The 26,524-nt window shown below is 35.2% G+C and overlaps 1 protein-coding gene across 1 annotated transcript; it reads right to left on the bottom strand.

Moving 5' to 3' along the window:
- Positions 1 to 9,065: 9,065 nt before the first annotated feature.
- LOC131152108 (gamma-glutamylcyclotransferase 2-1) lies at positions 9,066 to 12,565 on the bottom strand. Its single transcript, XM_058103755.1, has 9 exons — positions 12,243 to 12,565; positions 11,023 to 11,142; positions 10,672 to 10,748; positions 10,470 to 10,526; positions 10,213 to 10,269; positions 10,072 to 10,112; positions 9,824 to 9,895; positions 9,652 to 9,731; positions 9,066 to 9,561 (listed from the first exon to the last, which is right to left on the bottom strand). Exons 2-9 carry the CDS (start codon positions 11,129 to 11,131, stop codon positions 9,380 to 9,382), a joined length of 675 nt encoding a protein of 224 aa, XP_057959738.1. The 5' UTR covers positions 11,132 to 11,142; positions 12,243 to 12,565; the 3' UTR covers positions 9,066 to 9,379.
- Between the last annotated feature and the right edge of the window lie 13,959 nt (positions 12,566 to 26,524).

Raw genomic sequence — 26,524 nt, 5'->3', positions numbered from 1 at the left:
CTGGCCTGATAACTGTTGTTATAAGCGAACTCAACTAACGACAGATATTTGATCCAAATGCCCCCAAAATCCAGAACACGCGCCCTTAGCATATCCTCTAGGATTTGGATGGTCCTCTCTAACTAACCATTGTTTTATGGGTGAAACACAGTACTGAACATAAGTTGAGATCCCAACGCTTCCTAAAGACTCTTCCAGAACCGGGAAGTAAACTGTGAATCTCTATCTAAGACAATCGACACTGGTACTCCATGTAATCTGATAATCTCCTAAACATATAGCTCTACCAGCTTATCCATAGAATGACTGACTTTAACCGGGATGAAATGGGCAGTCTTTGTTAATCTGTTAACCACTACCCAAATCGCATTCTATCTGTGAAGTGCTAATGGAAATTCTGTGCCAAAATCCATGGAAATATGCTCCCACTTCCATTTAAGAATAAGAAGTGGTTGCAACAGTACCATTGGCCTCTAATGCTCGACCTTCACCTGCTGACATGTCAGACACTACTCTACGAAACATACGATCTCTCTTTTCATGTTAGACCACCAGAAAGATTCCCGCAGATCCTTGTACATCTTCATACTCCCTGGATGTACTGTGTAGAGTGAACGATGTGCCTCCTCTAGAATGACTCGCTTGATCTCGACGTCATTCGATACGCAAATCCTGGTATGGAATCTCAACACCTCATCATCGGGGATATTGAAATCCAACTTTAAACCTTCCTGAACCCCTTCCATAACCTCTACTAGTTCTGCATCTTCCTTCTGAGCTGTTCTGATCTTCTCCCGTAAGGTCGGCTGTACCACCAAGCTAGAAATGGATGCCTGGTGATTTCCTTCCACTAACTCTATGCCTAACTTTTCCAGGTCCGTGCTAATCTGATGCTGAACACCCACTGCTGAGATTGACACAACTACTGACTTCCAACTCAGAGCATCAACTACCACATTAGCTTTTCCTGAATGGTAACTAATGATACAGTCATGGTCCTTTATAAGCTCCAACCATCTCCTCTGCCTCATGTTCAGCTCCTTTTGGGTGAAAAAGTACTTAAGACTTTTATGATCAATAAAAATTTTGCACCTTTCACCGTACAGGTAGTGTCTTCAGATCTTCAATGTATACACTACCACTGCTAACTCTATATCATGTGTCGGGTAGTTCTTCTCGTACTCCTTGAGTTGACGAGAAGCATAAGCAACTACCTTTCCCTGTTGCATTAGAACACACCCGAGACCCTTCTTAGAGGCGTCACTGTAGATAACAAATCCACCATCCCCTGACGGAATGGTTAGAACTGGAGCAGTAACCAGTTGCTACTTCAGTTCCTAAAAACTCTGTTCGCACTTATCAATCCATTTAAACTTTTTGTTCTTCCTCGTTAGTCGTGTCAATGGACCTAATAGTCTAGAGAACCCTACTACAAATCGTTGGTAGTATCTTGCAAGACCTAGAAAACTCCTGACCTACTGAACATTTTTCAGTCTTGCCCAGTCCACTACCACTTCTATTTTACTTGGATCCATTGATACCCCTTCTTTAGACACTACATGCCCTAGAAAAATGTCACTTGCTCTAACCAGAACTTGCTTTTCTTAAACTTCGCAAACATCTTCTTCTCCATGAGCACTCGACGTACCAACCTCAAATGAACCGCATGCTCCTCAGGACTCCTCGAGTAAACCAGGATGTCATCAATGAAAACGACCACGAATTGATCTAGATACTTGTGGAATACCCTGTTCATCAAGTCCATAAATGCTGCAAGAGCATTGGTCAATCCAAAAGGCATAACTAGAAATTCATAGTGGCCATACCTAGTCCGGAATGCAGTCTTCGGTACGTCCTCCGATTTCACCTTTAGCTGATGATACCCAAATCGTAGATCGATCTTAGAGAAGACTTGTGTGCCCTGTAGCTGGTCAAACAGACCATCAATTCTGGGTAACAGGTATTTATTCTTCATTGTCACCTTGTTAATCTCTCTATAGTCGATTCACATCCTCATCGACCCATCCTTCTTCTTCACAAACAGCATCGGTGCTCCCCGGGGTGAAACACTCGGTCAAATGTAACCCTTATCTAATAGCTCCTGTAGCTGCTCCTTCAATTCCTTCAGTTCTTTTAGAGTCATATGATACGAAGTTTTCAAAATCGGTGTCGTGCCTAAAGTCAACTTTATAGCGAACTCCACCTCACAATTAGGAGGCAATCCTGACAAGTCTTTTGGAAACACATATGGAAACTCACTTACTACGGGAATCTCCTCCAACTTAAATTCTTCTCTCGGCATTTCTTTCACAAACGCCACGTACCCCTGGAACCCCTCCAGAAGTAACCTCCTAACCTGAATAGATGAAAGGATACGTGGTGTAGAACACACATGCAACCTTACAAACCTAAATTCCTACTCCCCGGGAGGCCCGAATGCTACCTCTGTCCTGCGGCAATCGATGCTGGCATAACTGGTTGCTAACCAGTCCATCCCTAGAATGATATCGAAGTCATGTATATCAAACACAACTAAACTGACTAGTAATACTCTCCCCTGAATCTCTACTGGGAAATCCCGAATCACCCTACTACATACAACTACTAACCCTGACGATGTAGCCACTGCTAACTCATCATCTAATAGCTACGCCTCTAACCCACATACTTTAAGGAATCCCCAGGAAATAAAAAAAATGTGTTTCTCCTGAATCAAATAACACCACAACTTTATTTGAAAGCATATAAATATTACCTGTCACCACGTCTCCTGCGTTCTCTGCATCGCCAGGAGTTAGGGAATACACCCTCGCCTGGGTCGTACCCCTTTGATATCCGCCACATGGTGCCTAAGCACCTCCTCAATATGGCTGCTGTAGGGGTGCATTGATCTCTGGGGTGCCGCACTCACGCGTCATATGCCCTAGTCTGCCACACCGATAGCAAACACCTAAACCCATCATGCTCTTCCCTGCATGCCGCTTACCACAAATAGGACAAGCAGAGGAAGATGAGGTTCCCTGAACTGTACCACCACCAATCTCTCACCGCTGGTCTTTGCCACCACCATATTTCTTCCAAGTGCCATACCTTGCACCTGAATAAGAAATGGAGGGCATCAGCCTCTTCTTCAGGTTCTAGATCTCTGAATCCCACAACAGACTCTTCTCTGCCACGGTGCCCTTATCCACCAGTGTAAAAAAAAATCCTGAATCTGTAGTATCGCTGTCTGCTTCCGAATCTCCTTCTTCAGACCCTTCTCAAAATTTTAGGCTTTCCTCACCTCATCCGGTACCATAAACAGAGCAAAGTGCGATAACTCCATGAATCTGGCGGCGTGTTGTTGAACTATTAGCTGCCCCTGAGTCAGAATCATGAACTCCTCCATCCTAGCATTCCTAACAGTGGCTAGAAAGTATAGCTTAAAGAACACCTCTCTAAAACGGCCTCATGTCATTGCCACCTATACTGGCCTCTATTCCTCCAACATCCTCACTGATTCCCATCATCTATTGGCTTCTCTAGTCAACTTGAATGTCGTATAGAGCACCTTCTGCTCATCCGTGCAATGTAGAACAATCAAGATCTTTTCGATCTCCCAAATCCAATTCTCTGCTCGGATCGGGTCTATACTCCCTGCAAAGGTAGAAGGCTTTAGTCAGGTGAACTGATCAATAGAACCTCCTAACTCAGCCGAGGGATGGTCCTACCCCTAGAATTTCGCATGACCTCCCCCATAATTGCTGGGTGAAGTCACGAAGTGCCACCGTAGTATCACTGCCAGCCCCCTTGCTGCTACTGCCTCCAACATTAGCAGTATTATCCCTGGACTCCATCCTGAAGAGATAATTGAGCAAATTGTTTAAAATCTTAGTACTTTACATATTTGCTACAACTACAATACTATAAGACTCATCTTAATAAGTCAACGTCCCTAATGACCACGTACTTTGCCAACCTAATACCCTCATTCTAACTTAAATTCCACCCCTCCACTTGGAAACAAAACCATCAATGGATTGTCGTGATTTTCTGAACCCGTTGACTGATCTAGAAAAACACAGAAGTCCGCCAATGAATTTCTGCCTCCAAGCTTATGAAGCAAAACTCAAAAATCCTATCATACCCATTCCTACCCTTGTCCTACTCTGACACCTATACTCCGGTAAGATCTCTTAACCTCGTCTAACTAAGTCTACAAGACCTAATAACCTGGTTAGCTCTGATACCAACTGTAGCGCCCCGACCCTCTAGGTGGGCTCATAGTGCCACTAAACATACATAACATAAATATCTCTGATACCATACATATACAACCCGCCCAAACAAGGGGAAAAATGGGTGTTCCATACTAATTTGCATAATCATACACAGCGGAAAACATATATTATCTAATACTTACCAGAGTCTCTAATTGTTTCCCATATACATCCATATATAACTAAAACATAATTTACTATTGCAATCTCCAAAAGGAATATAGCTACCGTATACAACTCATCGGCTTTGACAAAACAACCAACAATTAACAACCAGCCTGATGGTATGCTAAACTCGATCCCTCGGAGGACCTGAAACAACATTTGTACGCTAGGATGAGACACCTCTTAGTAAGATGGATTATATTATCATCGGTGTGTGGCTAGCATGAGATTTCATGTGTACATATACTGCTAACATTTAAATACATTTAATTGGCATTTTAAAATCTGTATTACTCTGTAAATCTGAAAATATATATTGTTGGCTCAATATAGTCCTTTTTATAGTAAATAGGCCCATATATGCCTAGAAGATACAAATTGGTCTGTAGGACTAGCGTCATCACACCATCACATACATGTGCGACATGCTTCCCCCCATGACAGGTTGTGCACCTCGAAGGCTAGACCTAGTAAATAGCCGGCCAACTAATGCTAAGTCAAACATAAAGTAGTACGATGGTGCCTACTCAATATGTACCCAAAGGCCGCCTGAAGGCTGAGTCATTCGGAATTTCTACATCGGGGAGTACTTTACCCAAGTCACCAATAGCCTTTCCCATCCACACTCTATTTGAGACTTGTGGTTGCACCCTTACATACATATAGTTATAGTACTGTGCTCTTACCATAAGATCATCATAATAGGGTTCTACTATCATATATGACAATTTACATCATAATAAAATTGAAATATAATTCATTTCATAAAACTGTATGTGACTTAAGCTGTACATAATTTTGTGAAAACATCTGCTAGATATTGGCTCAGTAAGAGTATTATATCTGTCATAACTGGCTCGGTAAAAATTGGCATTTCATAAACTCGGCATTTAGCCGTCATATCTCATCTCTTGACATATAGTCATCATATCTCATGTCTCGGCTTATAGTCGTCACATTTCAGTATTACACAAAACCTGCTCATTTAATGTCAATTAAAAACTATATTCATGCCACACAATTTTTCATCTGGTAACTCATAAATAAATCATCTGCTTGAGAACATAAATACTGCTGCTAAAACTGGGATATGAATATCTCTAGGTCGTTATTTTACTAAATATAGATATATAGCTAAATATGAAAAAAAAATGGAGATAATTAACCCTACCGTCTTTGGTTGGTTTTAAAACAAGTCTATGGTTTGAAATAACAATTTCCCAACCAATAAAAACATTCAGAAAGACCAATGCTATACTATAAAAATATTATGTTTGAATTTAAACGGTTGGTTTCAAAAATAAAGTTGGTTAACCAAACCTTAGGCCTGAAAATCCCAGAAAATCCATAACTGTTTATCTAAAAATCGTTTTAACATTTCATTCTATTAAAACTCATAAACATAGCTGACATAATATAATCCCCTTACCTATTTCTTGAAAAACAACCCGAGACGCTCGAAAATCGAACCCTAGCTTTTTCCTGAGATCAAGAATCCACTCTTCTAGACTTGTAGATATTTGCTCCCTAATCCTCGTGGTAACTTCCAATCTTTGAAACAGGCAACGAATGGCGAACTATCAAAGAGAGAGAGGGTGTGGGCGCAGGTTCTAGAGAGAGAGATATATATTTAGTTTTCTTAATGAAGAAGCAAACAAAAATCCTATTTATAGACCCCTTGACCTGGTTAAATTTGTTGATGAAATGGCATCTTCGTCGATGAACTACAGGAGGCCGTTCGTTGACAAAAGAAAGGCTTCGTTGACAAACCCTAAACCTGATATTTTCGGACATTCTGGATCTCTTCGTTGACGATGCTCTGAATTTCGGCGACGAACCACATAAGGGCCTTCATCGACGAGAACATGGACTTCGTCGACAAAGCCTGTTGTTCCCTTTTTTCCTTTTCTTATTTAATTTCCTTATTTTCCTGGTTCGGGTCTCTACAAGGTTAGTCTTATTTATTCCAATTTTTTTTTGGTTTGTTGATTCACTAGTTAGACATCCAAAATTCTTTTTTTTTTTGCATGAGACTCTTGATGAACATGTGTTTATGACTCAACCACCTAGGTTTGTACACCTTCGGTTTCCTCAGTATGCCTGTAAGCTCAATCGAGCTTTATATGGCCTTAAACAGGCTCCTCGCGCCTGGTATGCACATCTTAGTTCTCGACTACTAGAATTGGGCTTTGTTGCTTCCAAATCAGACACCTCACTATTTATTTATCGACATCAATATGTGGTTCTCTATTTCCTAGTCTACATGGATGATATCATGCTCACTAGCTCACATCCGAGTGTTTTAGCTCAAGTTATTTTGGTTTTAAGCACTGATTTTCCTATTAAGGATATGGGATCTTTACATTATTTCTTGGCCCTTGAATGTCATCGTAGTGGTATTGGTCTCATGTTATCTCAAAGGAAATACATTTTGGATTTTCTCAAAAAGACAAATATGTTAAACTATAAACCCATTAACAGCCCATGTCACCTTCCACTAAGTTGTCTGCTTTTGATTCCACCTCTGTGGAAGATCCTTCTTTATATCGAAGTGTAGTGGGCAGTTTGCAATTTGCTATTTACCAGACCAAATCTTGCCTTTTCTGTCATCCAAATTTGTTAGTTTATGCATGCCCCATGCTTATCCCATGGATAAAGTGTTAAGCGTATTTTACGCTGCCTAAAGCATACACTTCACTATGGTCTATTTATCACCTTCTCCTACTCCATTTCTGGTTGCCTACACCGATGTAGACTGGGCAGGATGCCCAGATGACAGGAAATCGACTGGTGGTTATTGTGTCTTTTACGACAAGAACTTGGTTTCGTGGAGCTCAAAGAAATAATCCACTATACCCAGATCTAGTACGAAGGCAGAATGTAAGGCCCTTGCCCATGCAACTTGTGAATTGTTATGGCTGCAATCACTTTTTTCTAAGCTAGAAATTTTCTTGTCAAAACCTCCTACTCCTTACTATGATAACTTGGGGGCAACATACCTCTCAAAGAAGCATGTGATGCATTATCGTACCAAACATGTAGATATTGACTATCATTTTGTATAGGATCGAATTCAAGCAAAAGCTCTTCAAGTCTTTTTTCTCTCAAGCAAGGATCAACTTGCTGACATATTTACAAAGCCAACTTCATTGTACTTCCATACATGCTTGGCTCACAGGGGTGTATTAGCAAAAACAGTACCACACGTGATCAGACCTCAAAGGACAACTCATCAGCAAATATTGAAGACGTGCCAAGCCAAAATCCTCCAGAATAATTTTTTGTTACATACGTATCCTATTTCTATTTGTAATACTGAAATGTGTTACAAAAGAATATTCCTTCTTGATGTATATAAATACCATGTCTGTATCGAATATTGTATAGATGAGAATGATACAATTCCTCTTACTGTTAGTTATCTCTATTTTATCAATCGACAACATCGATGTGGCATGTTGAAGGAGAGGGGCATGATGATCAAGTAGTCCGAGAGGGGAGGAATGGGGATTAGGGAGTTTTACAGTTTACTTTAGATTTTTATAAATTACAAAACACTAATATATATTATTCAATAGACTTGTCCGATTAATCAAATAAAATTTGCCTTACATTGAATCAATAACTGAACATCAAAATTTTTCAAAAACTGAACTGACTGAATGCCAAATATTCACCAAATCATTTTAATTGAACAATTTTAGTTCAGTCGACGAATTTGATTTTCACCAAACACTGCTCAGCCCTAGTATGACTCTAGTAAACAATAATTTAAGGCATGCACACATTTGTAACAGGTTAAGCATAAACCGCATAATACATGTAAACATAAGATAAGAGAAGGATAGTTTAGATAGTTTGAGCACATACAAATAGGCCTAATAACATACCACAAGGGGGAGTGAGCTAGTTAATATTAAATGCAACAGAAGGGATGGAATAGACCTCCAATAATTGGATTGAGATGGTAAGGATTTGACACATACAACTTCCATTCCTCTGCATGCATTGGCAGTGATTGGCCATCCCACCATGACACCGCATATGCATTGAGGAGAAGTTTGCAACAAAAATGTCTCTGACAACACTTACCAGGGAAAGTGTAAGCACATGGTTTTTTGGAGGTTGGACTGGAAAATTGATCGTTGATTGTTTATGCTTTCCTAGAAAAATCATACAAGAATTCAGTTCCTCCATGTTATCTATGTGAAACATGGATCGGTGGTTTCTACATTAATTTCTCCTAGAGGACTCTTCTTCTATAGTTTTTTCTATTCTTGTTCTAAATATTATGTTTCGGTTGAAAGATGGACCAGGAATGGAGATACAGTTTTTTCTATTCTTGTTCTATTCATGTATAAATTATGCATCTCCCACGAAAGGTTATGCATAAACTGTAACGTCATCTTGCTTTTGATTTAGATTCAAGAAACAACAGTCCAAATTTTCTAGCTCTCCAATGTGTGGTCCAACTCATTTGGCTGCTAGTTGATCTTACTTCTCATTAAACAAGAGAGATTATTTTACAGGCATTGAAGAACACGTGCTTATGCACGGAGCATGCCATCATTGACCAATGGTTCCACAAGCAAACAAACATCCAACGTATAGATTAGAGAAAGGAAAAGTGACAAAAGTTAATTCCCGAAGAAATCAGTGCTCTGTAATTTGCTAGTAGCCGCCAATAATTCTCTTGTATCTTTGTTCAGTAAATATTGCAAAGTTACATCCAGTGCGGATAGTTGTCAGTCACATTCTCTCCCCAAGTCCAAACCAAATGTTGGAATTTAACCAACCCTGATCTAAAGTAAAAGAACCAAGAAAGTCACAGCTAATGAATGCTAAGAGTGAGACTACTAAGAACCAACATCCCATACAGAAGAAAAGGTCAAAGACGCTGAGAAATGAGAGATGTTCTGGTTAGAGACCTTGCTTTTTTCAATCCATTATTCCTCTTAGGACTCCAAGGCAGCAATGGCTTCAGGAAGTGGCCGCAGTTGAAGAGGTGGGATATTAGTCATAAGTGGAACCTGCAATGGTCCAGTCAAGATCTTCTCCTTCGAAATCCCTATGCCCAAGTCTCCAAGTACCTTCCTCACTTCATTTGCCAGCTCTATCACCATGTCATCCTCATGGCCTGTGATTTTAGAACTCAGTCAAATGTGGTATACAGAAAGGAAGTGTTTTAATCTGTTCATGACAGGACTTTTGAAACAAGCAAACTCACCAATATCAAACATAGCCTTCTCTAACAAGAAAATATAGTCTCTGTTGTTTCCACAGGGACCAAATGCAGTTGCAATTTGCCTGATTAGGCAGGCAAGAAATGAGAAGATTTTCAAACACAATAACTTTAAACATCAGAGAGGAAAAATATCGTATCTATAAGCGATCTATACCTGGCCATGTCCTCCAATGGTGCAGGGCCTAAGTAGTACTTGTTTGATTCCTTGTCTGGAGTGGATGTGAAACTGCAAATTATATGGCAAATCATTACTTGTGCTTTTATAATATTTCTAAATAATTTAGTGCAAAAAACTAGAAAGAAAGGACAAAGCGTTAATCAATGTCTGTTTAGTTTTAAAAAAATTAATACATAAAACCCCAAAAAGAAATCTGGGTATCAAGGGACGGTGTGGTAACTCACACTATCACTCCTGTTACCGAAGGCTTTAAGGTGTCCCCTTCCTGAGATAAAGCAAAATAATAAACATAAAAAGATAAGAACATAACAGAATAAAAAAGAAGGGGGAATAAAGGAAAGAGAAGTAACCAAACACCATCTTACCGTGTAGAAATCCACTAGTGTCTTATGATCGTACTCACATTCTCTCCGCTCCAAATACTTCAAAACAAGATAGAGAAAATTAGAATATGTTCTCATCTCAAAAGTGACAAATGCTATGCTGTTGTGATTGGGGAAAGACAACAAAACTGTCCATGACAATTACAGTTTTTTTAAGTTTATACAATATGGTATTACTTTTTATCCACAAATGCTGGTGTGGCCAGGGAAGTCCAAGTGATATCAAATTAATAGTTTACCTCCATAGCTAATTGCTCCTTCTCAGGGCCTCCTCGTATACAATAAGCAGCACCCCACTGAAAGAAGAATTTGAGAGTGAGAAATCATAGAAGAAAAAAACTGGGTCCACCGGGAAAACAATAATGTAGGATGAGGAAGCATCAAAAGAGGGACAACAGAGATTAACATTGAATGAAAATGCATGATCAGTGTTCCACTTACGCATATGGCTCCTTCATCCTGCTCCAAGGTACAAGTTCTTGCAGGGTTTTCTGGTGTACCCCTGTGGTCAATGCATGCTGGCACCAAAAAGAATAAGATCAATACAAAACTGAATACATGTTCTCGCAATGAGGCCCAAGCACAAATTGAGGACTACTTTGAATACAGCATAATAAAGAATAAGATCAATACAAAACTGAATACATGTTCACGCAATGAAAGGCCCAAGCACAAATTGAGGACTACTTTCATTTCATATTCAGATGAATATCACAGAATGACAGAAAAGTCCAAGCACAAATTGAGGACCATTTTTACTTCATATTCAGTCGGATAACATACAAAGCTTACCTAGATCAAAAACACGCCGGTAACCTTTAATGAAGCCAATCACTTTCTCGTCAAATTGAAATCCTGGGTTCCATACCAGGGACCCATAGCCAAAAACCCAGAAAACCATGGCGTTAACTCCTGACAAGTATTAGCCCCATAAGATTATTTCTCCATAACAAAGAGAAAGAAAGGGAAATAAGTAAAGAACTTATGTTGAAAGGACAATGTTTTGGTTAATAATAATTTATACTTGATGAGACAAGATTTATATTCCGAGGTACATAACCCAAACTTCTGATGAAATTAGTGTGCACATTGTGTAACCATTATAGTTGAATAGCTAAGCCGACAAATCCCATTTACACCATAAATGCATATTATTCAGAAATTATGTGTTCCCTTAGTTGGCAAAAATAGTTTAACTGCCTCTAGCAATTTTTTTAGATTTACATGAGAATTTTTATGTACATATTTATTATTTCAAAGTTTTCATATAAAAATTGGAAAAGTGAAAAATAATACTACATTTTCTTAATTATGCTATGATCAACTAGGTAAGATAATACTAATAAAAAGTGTCTTATATGGTAATGCATAAGGGATGAAAATTTTTAGAGCTGTTATTAATGCTACTGCAAAATTGATAACCCAGCATCACTTGAGTGGAATATCATAGTATTTTGGACAAAAAACCAATTAAAAAAATAAACAATTTTAATGAAGGTTTTAGAAGCCAGTAAGAAGGAAAAACTAATAAATAGTTGCCAAAAGAGGTAATATTATGTGATAGTATTAGACATTTGCAGTGGCATGGCTTTTGACTGGAAGACAGGATGCTCTTGATAAGATGAAAAATATAAAAAAACCCGAAATAAGTCGATTTATTGTGTATATTTTCTCCGAAGCTATTGCCCAGTAGTTGTAGAACCTAAGGAAGGGATTTACTGATTTGGGTTTCTTTTTTAAAAAAAAAAAATTAGGAAAAAAAACCCATAAGAACAGATTATTTCCCTTCATTTCTTCATTTGCCACCGTTTTCTCAGCAACCAAACAGTGTTAATGTTAGATCTAATAAGAACACAACATTACATTGTTTTTCAGAATCGCAAAGTTCAAATCCCCAAAATGCCATATCAAACCGTCTCATCACATTACACAACACAAAAAGCACAGGAATAAAAATTTAAAAATAATGTAAAATTGAGAGGGGAAAAAAAAAACAGAGATTGAGCACTTACAAGGACAACCGAATTCGCGCGAAAAGAAGAAAAAGCCTCGAGATATGTAATGAATTCCCTTTTGATTTGCAGGGGTGGCAGGGGAGAGGAAGCTGGGAGAGAAAAACGGAAGAGAGGTATGGGCTAGGGTTTTGGGTATTGGGGAAACCCTAGAGAGCGCGAGAAGGATTTTGTCTTTGATTCTGCCTCAACACCTTCTCCCTCTTTATCTCTCTCGCTCCTCTCTCTCTCTCTGGCTCTTTCTCGCTCTTCTCTCTTTCTGTGCTTCCTGTTAATAGGAAAGGGCAGAGAGAGAAGACTCGGAGACAGCCATTTATAAAGGTGGGAGGCCGGTGCCAACTTTTCTATTAATGTTTGTGCGCATGTACATGCATACATGATGCATGTCCATGCATGTATTTAAACTTTCACCCTTGTTTGGCAACGCTGACAAGGAAAAAAAATAGATTTGCTAGTTGAAAATAGATTTATTTATATTTTAAAAATAACTAATAAATCTCGAGATTATGTTTAGTTTGTAGAACAGTAAAAATTATGGAGAATGATGAGAATGTAAAAAATTATAGAGGCGAATAATGATTTTTTCGTTTAAATAAGAAATTAGATAAAAAAAATGTATATGGATAATTTTACCAATTGACCAGTGAATATATTTATATTTTCATTTATTTATGACAATAATGTTTTTTCTTTTATAAGTCATTAAATCTTTTTATTATAATAATTTTATTTTTAAAAATAAATATTTTGTGAATTAAATATGACCTTACCCTTACAGGTTCATATATTTGTAAAGAAAATCAAATAAAATTTTCTTGTGCAAAGTAAGATACATTTTACAAGTTTTTTTTTTTTTTGGTAAAATGAAAATTTGAAAGATAAAAGTGTCAGTTTTATAATAATATTTAGCGCAAAAAATACTCATCTTCCCTAAAAAGTTTGACAAAAAAATACAAATCTTTCCTCAAGTTTTAAAAATGCCATAAACCTCACTTGAAATTTCAAAATTACTGCAAACCTCCCATAATATTTGTAAAAAAAGATACAGACCTCTGCTAAAAAAATTATCTTTTTTTGTAAAATATAAATGGAGGTTTATGTCCTTTTAATAAATCCCAAGAAGGTCCTTGGAATTCTTAAAATCTTAAGAGAGATTCCTAAAATTTTTTAAATTTGGGAAAGACTAGTTTCTTTGCCCTAAGATTTATATTGAAAAGATAGTTAAAAATACTTGTAGTTTGAATTAAAATAGATAATTCAATTGTGATATGAAAGCTTTTACAAGGGAAATATCACTTTAATGTGTTTTTTTGTTTCCAAGATAAATGAATTGTAGGAAGACAAAATATTTATTTTTAAAAGATTTATGATTTATATTATTTCATAGGCCATCTAGAAGTTTGGTCTTTGTCGAGTTTATAGCAACAGTAGAATGTGCATATATGATCGATGGTCGGAAAATATTAAATTTAAATTGTTTAATGAATAGACGACACACACACATAGTACTTTATTTAGAAAAATACGCAAATGGCCGAAAAACGAAATACCATGTAATATCTACTTATTAAAAAAATGCAATCTCAAGACATGTTCCAAGCCACGTGTCTTTAAGATCGGTTTCTTTCAATTAGTTTGAACAAAAGTACTACTTACTAAATCGATAACGTAATATGCATCTCGTGACGTTGACTAATGAACCCATATAAGAGACTCAAAAAAAAAGAAAATGATACATTGAACCGTCATAATTCATAAACAACCAAAGTCATATTTATTGACAAAAATTCATTATATTGACATTTTTGTCAAAATTAAAAAATATTTATAATTATCTTTTGAATTTTTAAAATTAATTTTTCTCAAAATAACTAGTCGTTAAGAGAAGCAAAATAAAAAGGGCGGCGTGGTGGAGTGGGATGGGATTAGCCATTAATGGATGGGATGGATGACAATGATGCATGATAAGGGTTTAAGAACAGGTTCATTGAACCTGGACGGATTGCTATAAAGGTATTTAGCCTTCTTGGGCTTTTAAGAAACGGGGACCGAACGTTAAGGCGTCGGCGCGTGGGGTCAAACAAGAAGCTGGAAGCCTGGGAACGGAGAACGCAACAACCTAGATTCATTGAACCTGGACGGGCTGAGAGATCGTGGCCCCAAAACGCGGCTTTGATCCAGGGAATAAGAAAAGGTAATTTAATTTGGATAATCTCTGGATTCCGGCTGTCTTTTTGACTTCACAATTTATTTTATTTTTATTTTTTTCTAGGGTTCCCCGGTCCTTGGAGCGGGAATAGATTCGGGCATGAGCATATGTCGTTCTTTAAAGGTATGGGTTGGTTGGAGTAAGTTAATTGGAATTTTAAGGATTTTTTTTTAAAAAAAAAAATTGAGGTTTACTTTTTGAAACAAATTTGAGTAAAACAAAGGGAAATTATGTTTCATTTTTGTCTTGAAATTTTTGTATTTCGGCATTCGGGTTGAGTCATGCGAGACAGAGATTAAGATTAGAAACGAAGATATCAAAAAATCAATTTGATTTTATGCATGTGAGATCTATCACAGAAGTTATATATCTTTTAAGAAAATTAATGGCAAAGTTTAGGAAAAATAAAATGAACTTGCGTATGGTATTTATTGACCTAGAAAAAACATATAATAAGATATTTAGGAAAATTTTATGGTCGGTTTTAGAAAAAAAAGGGTGTGGGTAGTAGTAGGTATACTAATGTTATTAAGAATACGTACGATGGAGTAATGGATAGTGTAAAGACTGTAGATAGAGAAATTAAAGAATTTCCAATTACCATAACTATACATCAAGGATCTGCTTTGATCTCATATCTTTTTGCTTTAAAATGAAGTTCCACAGTGTATGTTGTTTGCAAATGTTATTATATTAATTGATGAAAGTATGAGTGAAGTAAAGGCTGAGTTAGAATTATATAGAAAAATTTTGGAATCTAGAGGTTTTAGGATAAGTAAAAATAAGACAAAATATATAAAATGTAATTTCAATAATGATAGGAGGAATATTGGAGACAAAATTAAACTTCATAATAAATAAATAAATAACAATTGTAGATTTCGAAACCTTGGATTTACAATAATAATGTTTACTATTATAAATAATAATAATAATAATAATAATAATAACAACAACAACAACAACAATAACTAAAAAAGGAAAAAATAATTTTATTAGTTTAGGGACGATAATAGTTATCAAATAATAAAAATAATAATTAGACTAGTAATAATTACTGTTATAAAAATAATAGACAGTAATACAAAAAATAAATAAAAATTATTATTATTCTTTTAAGGATAATATCTATTAAAAATAATAAAAAATGATAAAAACAAAAATAAAATAATAATTACTCTAATCACAATCTCTATTTCAAAAAAAATAAAAATTAATAAATACAAAATCAAATAAAAATAATTTTTTATTCTATTCTAGCAGCTATTAAAGAACACCAAACATTGGGAAGAAATCGAAATTGTGATTCCTACAATTATTCTGTGTTATTAATTAATTAAATTCAGTAATTGCATTAAAAAAGCGATCCCATCCTACCTTGATTCTACTCCTCCCTTGATTCCATTTTTTTTTTCAATTTCAGTTCACAAAAAACTAGTGATAACAATATGATCAATAAAATGTTAAATGATTTTATTCAAAAGCTTATGAGAATGTTTTATGCTAAGTATCATTTGTTAGCCTTAAATAATTTTATTGTATGTCTTGACTCATGAATTTATAATAGTCAAGTCAAGTACTATATTTATTTGATGTATAAGATACAAAGACTAAAGTTTTTTAAATATTAATATATAATCTCTCAAAACCATCATAAGGAGGGAGATACATTATTTAAAGTTGTTTACTTTATTAGTAAAAAATAATGTATCATTAACACTGATTAATAAAAATGTATCATTGAGTTTATCTGTTTCAATGTATCACATCAAATAAAGGATACTTAATTTGAATATAAGATGTATATTCACATTGGAATAAGGAAAATATCATGTACATGCTTATGATCGTAAGCGTCTCTTTTAAAAGAGACTTATATATGTGACTCATTTGTCACATATGTATAGATAAAACTAAGGGTGAGCATAATTCGGTTAAAACCGAATTAATAGAGTAAATTCGATCGGTTCTGTTTGGTTAAAAATTTATTTGGTTCTGTTTTTGGAAAAACAGAAAAAAAGGATTAGATGTAACCAAATCTGTGAAGAGGTTTACAGTATTAATACTCTGACTTCTTCATCAAACAAATAATGCCTTATAAAACGCCAATTGTTCCTGGTAACAGTGTCAAAAACTTGATCAACTAATGTTATTGACTTCCAAACACAGAAGCTGTCAAAGTATATAAGGGCGAGTCCTAGGATCGAATTCACTGGGACAATGAGAAATATGCAAACATTAAAGTTTTAATTATAACACAAGAAATCAAATTATCATTTTTGGTGTTAGAAAATTCTAAAACAAATAATATACTAAAGGATTAGAATAATAATCTAAAAAGATAAAAAAAAATGAGGTTCTCACTCAAGTAGGATTTGAAGGTGATGATGAATATAAGGACCTAAAATTGCCAATAACTAAACAATTCAAAAGAAATGCGTAGAAATTAAATTGAAATTGTAAGAGACAATTAATTAAACACTTGAGAGACAAGTTTCATTCGTTTTTGATTTGGTAATGGATGTTCCTCTAATTTCCTCTTCTCTCAATCACTTTCTCATTCTGAGAGATTATGACCGAATAATATAACATTCAGTCCGCAATTTCAGTATAATCTAAAACACTCAACAAATTGTGTAACAAATCTAAACAATACTAGTTTAAGCATCAATTATGCCTTAATGTCTACAATTGATCAAGACTAAGAACATAGAATTATAATCTTTTCTGAATATAAAATGGAATACAACCCAACAAGTTAAATATTAAAGTTCTAGGGAAAAGAGGAAATCCAACCCAAAACGGTTATGAGTTACATTGAATTACAAGATAAAAATATAGCTTTACATGTTTGTAATCTGAAATTAGGTGATAATTAAAAGCATTATCACATCCTGATGATAATTAAAAGTATTATCACATTCTTATATATATATATCTAAAAGAATGGGGCAGCTCGGTGCACAAAACTCTCACGTATGCGGGGTCTGGGGAAGCGGCGGACTACAATGGGTCTATAGTATGCAACCTTACACCCGTGATCTCCAGGTCACACGATAACAACCTTACCGTTTTTCCTGAGCTCCCCTTCATATATATATATATATATATATATATATATATATATATATATATATATATATATCTTATGGAAACAATTATCCTATTTTTGCTACAAATATATTTCTTTGATAGTAGGAAGAGTTGAGACAAGATTCTAAAAGGGTCTCTAACCTAATCGAGAAATAGCTTGTGATAATCATTAATTGAAAGCGTCTAGTTTTGACATAAACTAGAAAATACTATTAAATTTATTATGAGATTGAAAGTGATATTGTTCTTTTACTTGAGTAACTATGGCTAGGGGTACATCCTTATAATTCATTATAAATCTTGTAATGATTCTATATTATATCGAGTTACTCTAATAACTACACAAATGGCTCCTCATCCTGTTGATTGCTCAAGTAATATGTTTCACACATTCAAAGTTTGATCGAAAAGGATAGAGAAGACAAAGATACTTGTATTAAAACTTATATCATCTTTGTTGAATTGAGACAATATATAAGATTTATTTTTATATCAAGTACTGCTTGTTTAGAACATAAAGTAAGCCAAAGGCCCTTACAAAAAAAATTTTAACACCACAAACCCACATTAGGATGTATTGAGGATATTGTGACCATAACTATATACAAATTAATGACTTAGATTTAAATTTTGTGACGCTTTTTATTCAGCTTATTGTAATTTTTTTTAAAAGTATGCAAATATAATAAATTTTTAAATAATTTTCTTACTTTATTTCTTAAATAGGGTGTGTTTATTTCAGGAACTGAGCTTGAATAGGCTTAGGTAACCACTCTAAAACCTATATTCAGTGCAATGCAAACTTAGTTGTGGATTAGTTATGAATATTCAGATGCTAATTATAAATATATTTCACTATAGTGCTATTAACTTTCTCATTCATCCAATATATTTTAAGAAAATGAAAGTGAAAATGAAGACCAAAGCTGGGAAATTCTTCTTTTATATTCATAAATAAACAAATAAATAAATAAATATATATATATATATATATATATATATATATATATATATAAGTATGGGAAGACCAACAATCTGATGGTAGAACTTTTGTATTGATCATGGTCTTATGGGATCCCGTATCAATGAATGCAACAGCAGGAATGGGTTTACCATATTTTTCTGGAAGGAGCTGAATTTGAACATGAGAACTGATATGAGGATCTAGAACCCAAAATACAACGTTGACTGTCATTGATCACAAAGTTGACAAACTCATCCAGCATAGCGCTCAGATGAGCCAACGTTTTGACAACCTTGATTCCAGAATTGAAGCTTTATATGTTGATCTCAAAAGAAGAATTGATTGCCTTGATACTGAACTCAACAATTCATTTCTTGTGTATATATATTTTTTAATATTAGTTATTATATTTGTCAAAAATCTAAGTAGTAATCTTTTTTCTAGTTAAAAAAATATACCAGTCTTGAAATTTGACGCTTGAAATTTGATCATCCTCAACTGTTTGTTAAAATTCCCCAGTCAAACATGGCTGCTGAGTGTCTCTCAAAATGTCTTCCTGTGATATCATCAAGATGAGAGAAAATTAAACAAAAGTATTCATCAAGGTATTCATCAACAGGTGAATGAAAGACCATAGGGTGGTGTTTTTTTCTCCATTAGTGGAGGAAAACTATGGGATTTGTCTGCGCTTTGGGAGTCTGGAATCTTTTGAAATTTTCTTTGCTTCCAAACAGGTTTCATGAGCTTGACATGGTGCTCAAAAGCTCTGGCATGGTTCTTTCATTTTCTTGGTTGGCTGCAGTCATCTGCTGTGGGGCTAAGGCTAACGAGGGAAGAAGATGACTCATTAAAATGTGTAATAGTGATCGAGACAAGTGGAGAAATCTCCACCAAAATGTGTTTGGCATGATGGAAAAAAAGTGGTGCTTGACTGTATTAATTGGATTTGAATCATCCATCACTATCCCACTCTAAGCAATCTAGAAAACAAATTACAAAGAAATTACCCCAAAAATTTCACAAGTTATTTACCACAAAAATTGTCTGCAAGTTCTTGTTAATTTTTCTTTTTACTAATATATATTAACATGTAATTTATACATATCAATGAATATAAAATTTTAAAAATTAGCTACAGGTATTAATTATATGATTATATATATAATAAATTAATTAATTCAGTTAATGATTACAAAATTTTGTTAATTAAATTGACAACTAAAAACTAATTTTTTTTTTAAAAAAAAAAGATTAAATTGACCAAATTTGTTGGATTAGCTTAACCAAATAAATCAACTACTTTTTTTTTTTAATTTTTTTATTTGGTTGGTTAATTCTGTTTCAATCCAATATCTTCAAGCATTGTCATTGTTTATGCTCGTCACAAGCTGAGCTTGTTCACGACATAATGCTAGCCTGTAACCGCTTGTCTCGTGCGTTTGAGATGAATTTCCATAATGTAAATACTAGTGTAAGGTTACTTAATAGAGATAGTTTTTCTTTAGGCTAAAAAGGAAAGTACGACTCCTCGGTCATATTGATGTTTCCTAGTGTCAGAGTGAGAATAACATAGAAAACTCTTTAAGGGAGGGTAAGTGTCCATGAACTTGTAAAACTCACTAACTATTGTAAGCGTGTTTAGCCTACTAGCCTTCCTCGCTAGACACACATTGTTAATAGAGGTGTTGATGAATGAATTACGTTGCTTTAATGTTTACTGCTTGTGTGTCATTGTTTTCATAAGTTGCTTACTACTTTCGCTTATACTTCTTTGAATGACTATGAAAGTGTTCAGTTGGTGAATCATGGTAAACACTAAGCTGGCTAAATAAACAAGAGTGTTTTAGCTAGTGTCACACGGACCTTCACAAAGGTGTGAAATATGCGACCCCTAACACTTGGTGTCAGAGCTCAGTTAATTGCTACATGAATTCAGTTGCCTTCGTTGTGAGATTGGTAAAACTTTGGTAAATGACTATGCCGAGCAATTCCCAGAGAATTGATGTGCTAGAAGCACAAACTAAGACGACAACCAACAATGTGGTCGTAGAGATGACCTAACTTACGGAAGGCGTTGATGAATTAAAGGGTTCACAAAGACATCAACAAAGTTTGATGGTGGAAATGTTAGAGGACTATCACTATACTATAGAGACCTTGCAAGCTTAGATAGTTGATTTGACTGCGAAGATGAATGTGATGGTTCTTTCTACACTACAAAAAAAGATATTCGTAGTGACGAAATTATTAGTGATAGAGCAAAAATCGTTCCTATTAATGGGTAATTAGTGACGAACTAAAATTCATCACTGATAGTCAAAGTATTACTGACGAAACTATTAATTGTCACTAATAATGCATTATTAGTGACGAAAATAAAATCGTCACTAATACTTTTGTTACTATCAGTAGATTTTTTGCTCAAACTATTGCGGAAAAATATTAGCAATGATTTCTTGGGTATTAGTGGCGGCTGTGATCCATCACTAATAGTCTACTATTAGTCACATTTTTTAAAAACTGTCACTAGTAATTATGTTTTTAGTGATGATTTTTAAAAATCGTCATTAATAGCTGGGTTTTAGTGACGGTTTTTGAAACCATCACTAAAAGCCTTATGTAGAAGGGTTATTTCCCCTTTCGCATTGAAATCCCAAATCCCCCAAAGCCACCCTCTCCCAGCTTCCTGCATGATCGTGCGAAGCCCTCCTCTTTGTCCTTCTTGCACGATCAACCACCACCGTCGCCGCTACCCACTGCCATACGCACCGCCGTGCTACCCGCTGCCGCTTGCAAGGTGTGCCTCCTCCTCCCCCTCCCCTTCGTCTTCTTCTTCTTCTTCTTCTTATATTACTATTGAAGGTAGTCTTTTATGTGTATAGTGAATTGGAGACTGGTTTCATCTTATTGATTTATTGCTGAAACCTTATTTTGCATATGTTGGAGCATCTAATGGCAATCCCATGGTTATTGTTAAATTTCCCCTAATTGATTCCATTTAATCTATTTTGATATGAACATGCAGCTGAATTCGATTCTAAATCTATTTTTGTATCAAAATATGATTCTAAATCTATTTTTGAATATGTTTTTGAATTTGTTTCGATATGAATCTACCGCTGAATTTATTTCTACATTTGTTTTGAATCTGATTAAGAATTTATTATTAATCTATTATGAATGTGTATCTATTTGACATGAATCAGATTCTAAAAAGCTATAAATGAATATGTTGGAATCATTTGTTGATTGTCTACTGATCATACATGTGCATTTTAAAATATATTGTTTTAGATGGAAATTTAGAGGAATATTTCTAAATATTTTTCTTCCCTTCATTTACTCTTTTCAATGATAACAAAAAGGAAGAGAAATTGTGGACAAGATTGTACTTTCTAATTTTATTTTATTTTATTTTATTGATGACATAGATTTAGGGAGAGCCTACACTTGATTTTCTTTCCCTTCTCATACATAGTTTTAAACTGTTTTGTCATCATAAAAAATGAGGATAATATTGAAATGCCTTGTGTGCTATTCATATGATTAGTTTTGATGACTCCCAAAATAAGTTTTAGTGCTGAAATTCCATGTGAGCTTGTGTTATTCAAATTTTTTGCTTTAATGATTTCTAAAATATTAAAAAGGTATATTTTAACTTATGATATTATTTGTTTTAAAAATTCAAGTTTGCATGAAAAGTGTTTCAAACTCTTATATTAGGTGCATCATTAGATCAAATATAATCTCTCTTCAGAGTTCATTCAAATCAAACAAATGTCTTTTAAATTAAGTCGAGGTTTTTATTCTACACATTTAACTAATTAAGCACTATATGGACATATTTACTTTAGGCTAATGCTTTCAACAAAGTCTAGTGCATGGTTTCTAGCTTAATATAATCAACAAACCTTGGTGTTGGGGCCTTAGAGTTATGCTATCCTAACACATGATTTTGGTTTGTGATTATAAACTAGGAGGTATAGTTGGTTAACCTAGATGCAACTGTGCAGTTGTCATAGAGATCATTTCAGTATATCTACGTGACATTGTGGTTGGTCTGGATAGTTTTGATTGTGGTGTTCTCAAATTTAAAATGTATGATCATTAGATCCCTAATAAGTGAGCAACGCTACGGAGCACTCAAGAGTGAGCTATTGACATCCTTGAGGGGGCATCTTGGGCTTCCGTGTGGGATTAGGAGCCCCTTGGACGATCTATTTGGAATGGGATTACGTGGATCTCTCTAGTACAGAGGTTTGGGTGCATGTCCTTTTTAGCCGTTGGTTATAAAGTTAGAATGTATCATTCAAGACTCTGGTTATGCTGAGGGGATGGGAATTACTCTTAGTACTAATGCAATATGAATTATTTTCCTTGCCATTTTCGAAAATGGATTCCTAAATCATAACATAGGCCAAACAAAAGTTTTGTTTTTAGTTTGTGATCAAATATGTAAAACTGGGGCAGCTACAAGCTGGTGTCTTCTGTTGGATAGAGTTAAAAAAAATCATATTTTGTTTATGCTTTCATTCATTATATGCATGTGTTCATTGAAGCTTAGACCCATTCAAGAATCATTACTGTACATTTATGTCTTATCCTAAATGTGAGACAAATCAATTAATATTCAATTGATTATTAGTCATACTATCCAGATTAATAATCAATGGAACATGTTAATCATTTGTTTCATTTACGATTAATGATGTTTGTATTTCGACCATTCTTGAATTTTATAATATGTGGTCTGTTGACCTCATTGGTCACGCTCGGTTTTGATTATGACAAATACTCATTGTATCTAATGAGTGCTTGAGGTTTTATCCAGGAACTAAGACTATTAAGATCAAGATGTGCACAAAGCAAGCAAAGATTGAAGGCCCAATTACTTTGTGTTGTAATATATAATTCATTTTTGTAATTGGTCTGTAATATTAATTAGAGCTATTTGGTTTGTAATAAGCTCACACACATCACATGTATGATTTATTATGTAAGCTCAAACAAACCATGAATGAGAAAGGACCTTAGGGTTTTCCCTTCAGTTGACCGACACCGGACTTTTTTGGTGTCTTTAAATTGGACCCCAAATGACCCTAGGACACACAAATTTGCATATATGTTTGTTAGGCACTCGAATAGGGTTTGATTGTGTCAAGACGGGACCGAAATGCAAACTTAGTGCACTTTCGGTCGACCGGCCAACTCAGTTCATTTTGGCCTGGTTGACCGAACCAGACCTGGGTCAACTGTTGACCAAGGTCCCGGTCGACCGAACCAAGTCAGTTCAAAATGCCCCGGTCGACCGAAACCCTCCCTGGTCAACATTTTGACCATTTGGTCGACCGAGCACTTTTGTTCTCCAACTACTTGGTCAATCGGAGGGTCCTTGGGAGAAATCCCAACGGTTTGGTCGACCGAACCAGCCAGTTCAAAATGGCCTGGTCGACCGAATCTCGAAAAATTAAGAAATCACCCTCTCCTAGTCAACCGAGTCCTTAGTTCAATATTTCCCTAGTTGACCGAACCATATGAGTCCTGGTTGACCGAAACATTTCTGGTCGACCAGACCTCTCGGATTGTCCTGATTTTTACTGCAGTTAAATATTTTTTAAACAGGGTTAAAATGGTTTAAGTGTCATTAAACTTTTCCAATAATTCCTAATAGGTCCCCAACGGTCATATTTTCTCCCATGCCTATATATATGAGATCATTTGAGAAGATATGCATGGATTAACCACTTTGATTAGGGGAGAATTCTCTGAAAACCTAAAATCCTATACTACTCAATTTCTTACTCAAATCACTCATATTTGCCTTCTATTATTACCTACATCATTTGTAAGTTGATTGAGAGTTTTGCTTAAATAGGTTTGCTCTCCTTGCGCTACTTATTTGACACGATTTTCTTGAGAGTCAAACCTAAGGATTCTTAGGGGGGCTTTTGCTAATAAGCCTATCCTAAGAAGACTTTGTTTGATCTTTTAAGCTTGCACCTTTATTGCAAGATCTTGAAAAGATTGCATTTGTTTTTGGTTGCAAAAACTTTTCAAACACTTCCAAATATCTATTGCGCATTTATCTTGTAAAATATTTGAAGAGATATTTGTTTGTGTGATAGTGTTCTTTTTTGCAATATTCTTTCACTCATATATTATTTGCTGAATACAAAGATTACACATCTTTTGCAAACCAAGCATCTACATCATTTAATACTTACATGCTTGAGATATCTTGTTGATTGAAATACTTGAGACTTGACATCTTTGTATGAACTTATTGGTTAAATATCTTGTGATACAAAGATTGTTTGTTTGACACTCTCACTTATGCATTACACTGATAGAAAATACTTTTGAGAGTTGAACTATCTAGACCACATTGAGCTTACATATTGAATCATATTGTGTTGTATGTTATTGCGCGCATTTGGGTACATATATGTTTTACATGAAAGTACAATCACTATACCATTTGATTATATACACATTTGTTGTATTTTCAGGAATGGGCCTAAAGAGGGAGACTAGCCCTGGAATAGTCCCGGATTGGCTTAGACCCGGTTAGGAAAGCTAGGTGCGTCGTCCTGTTAAGGCGCGTAGGTTGAGGTCAGCTCCGCTAATTGACCTAGTTAAGGTTGAGGTCAGCCCTGTGTTAATTTGACCTGATTGTAAACGGTGCCGCTCCACCCTTAAGTGTGCTATTAGTGGAATCCTTGAGCTTGCGAGCTTGAGGCGGGGACGTAGGCACAGTTGGCCGAACCCCGATAACATATCGTGTGTTTGTTTATATTTCTGCATTTTATATTTACCACACATGTATGTTATGGGTGAATGATGCGTATGACTTAATTTCCACATTATATTTATCTACGCATTTGAAAATTGCATAGACTGACCCTAGGTTGTGTATACACTGTTGTTGGATAGATTAACCTAGGAGAAAAAGTTTTAAATTCCAATTCACCCCCATCTTAGGATTACACCTTTTCTAACAATGGTCAATTTAGGAAGTTGTATATATATTATTGTCATCATTCACACTTTGTTCATTGTCATTATATATTTCAAGAGCGTCTCTACTTATGTTCTCTGGGTACATAGTGAGGTGTTGTAACAATTTGTTAGTGATGAAAAACCAGCAACATGTTCACTTCCCTCATCTCGTGTACTTGGAGAACCATGGAGAGATGCTACCAAAATTTAGAATGACTATGATCAAGGAATGGGAACGATTGACTGTAATGTAAATGCACCATTCCTGAATAGGATAGGATCCGTACCCTTTAAACAAAAGGTGGTTGATTATAAGATTCACGAAGCATGCCTCATAAACATTATGAGAATATAATTAACATCATTTACTTGAACATGTTTTAGGCTAATTAATGAACATGAATAAGATTTGGATGAAGGCTCAGGGTAGGTTTCTGCCAAAATACGTCAAAGGGGTACATAATTTTATAGAGTTCGCGCATCCTCGTGCCGAAAAATCAAGTAGAATAAGATGTCCTTGCAAGAAATGCCAAAACTTAATATTTCAACACATTGATTTGGTTGGAAAACATTTATTAGACTATGGAATGGAAAATAGCTACACAAGATGGGTGTTTCATAGTAAATATTACACAATTCTAAGGGATGATGAAGAAGATGAAGATGAAGACGAGGGGCCTAATATAGGAGGTGGAGATACACGTTCAGATGGGTTAATCAAAATGTTAGGTGACTTGCAAAGGGGAAATGCAGTGTGATAGTTATGGTGCAACCCCAAGAGGGGGGGAGGGTAAATTGGGTATTTAAAAAAATGTTACCTAGGTCTCCAGATTTTAACAACGATGTAATTTAGCCTAGGGTCAGTCTATGCAACCATCAAACAAACATACACGTGCAGTAAATGTAAATTGCGGAAATGTAAAGAACACACACAATATGTTATCGAGGTTCGACCAACAATGCCTACGTCCCCGCCTTAGCTACACCAACACAAGGATTACCACTATAATGTTCACT

The sequence above is a fragment of the Malania oleifera genome, chromosome 3 (assembly GCF_029873635.1).
Source record: "Malania oleifera isolate guangnan ecotype guangnan chromosome 3, ASM2987363v1, whole genome shotgun sequence".
NCBI lineage: Eukaryota > Viridiplantae > Streptophyta > Magnoliopsida > Santalales > Ximeniaceae > Malania > Malania oleifera.
This window is presented reverse-complemented; position numbering and strand designations above follow the sequence as displayed.

Excerpts from the sequence above, each read along its gene's own strand:
- LOC131152108 (XM_058103755.1), bottom strand. The coding sequence starts at position 11,131 with ATGGTTTTCTGGGTTTTTGGCTATGGGTCCCTGGTATGGAACCCAGGA. Across the intron at positions 9,896-10,071 it reads TCGGTAACAGGAGTGATAGT|TTTCACATCCACTCCAGACA; the intron begins GTGAGTTACCAC and ends TATAATTTGCAG. Across the intron at positions 9,562-9,651 it reads GAAGGCTATGTTTGATATTG|GCCATGAGGATGACATGGTG; the intron begins GTGAGTTTGCTT and ends CTAAAATCACAG.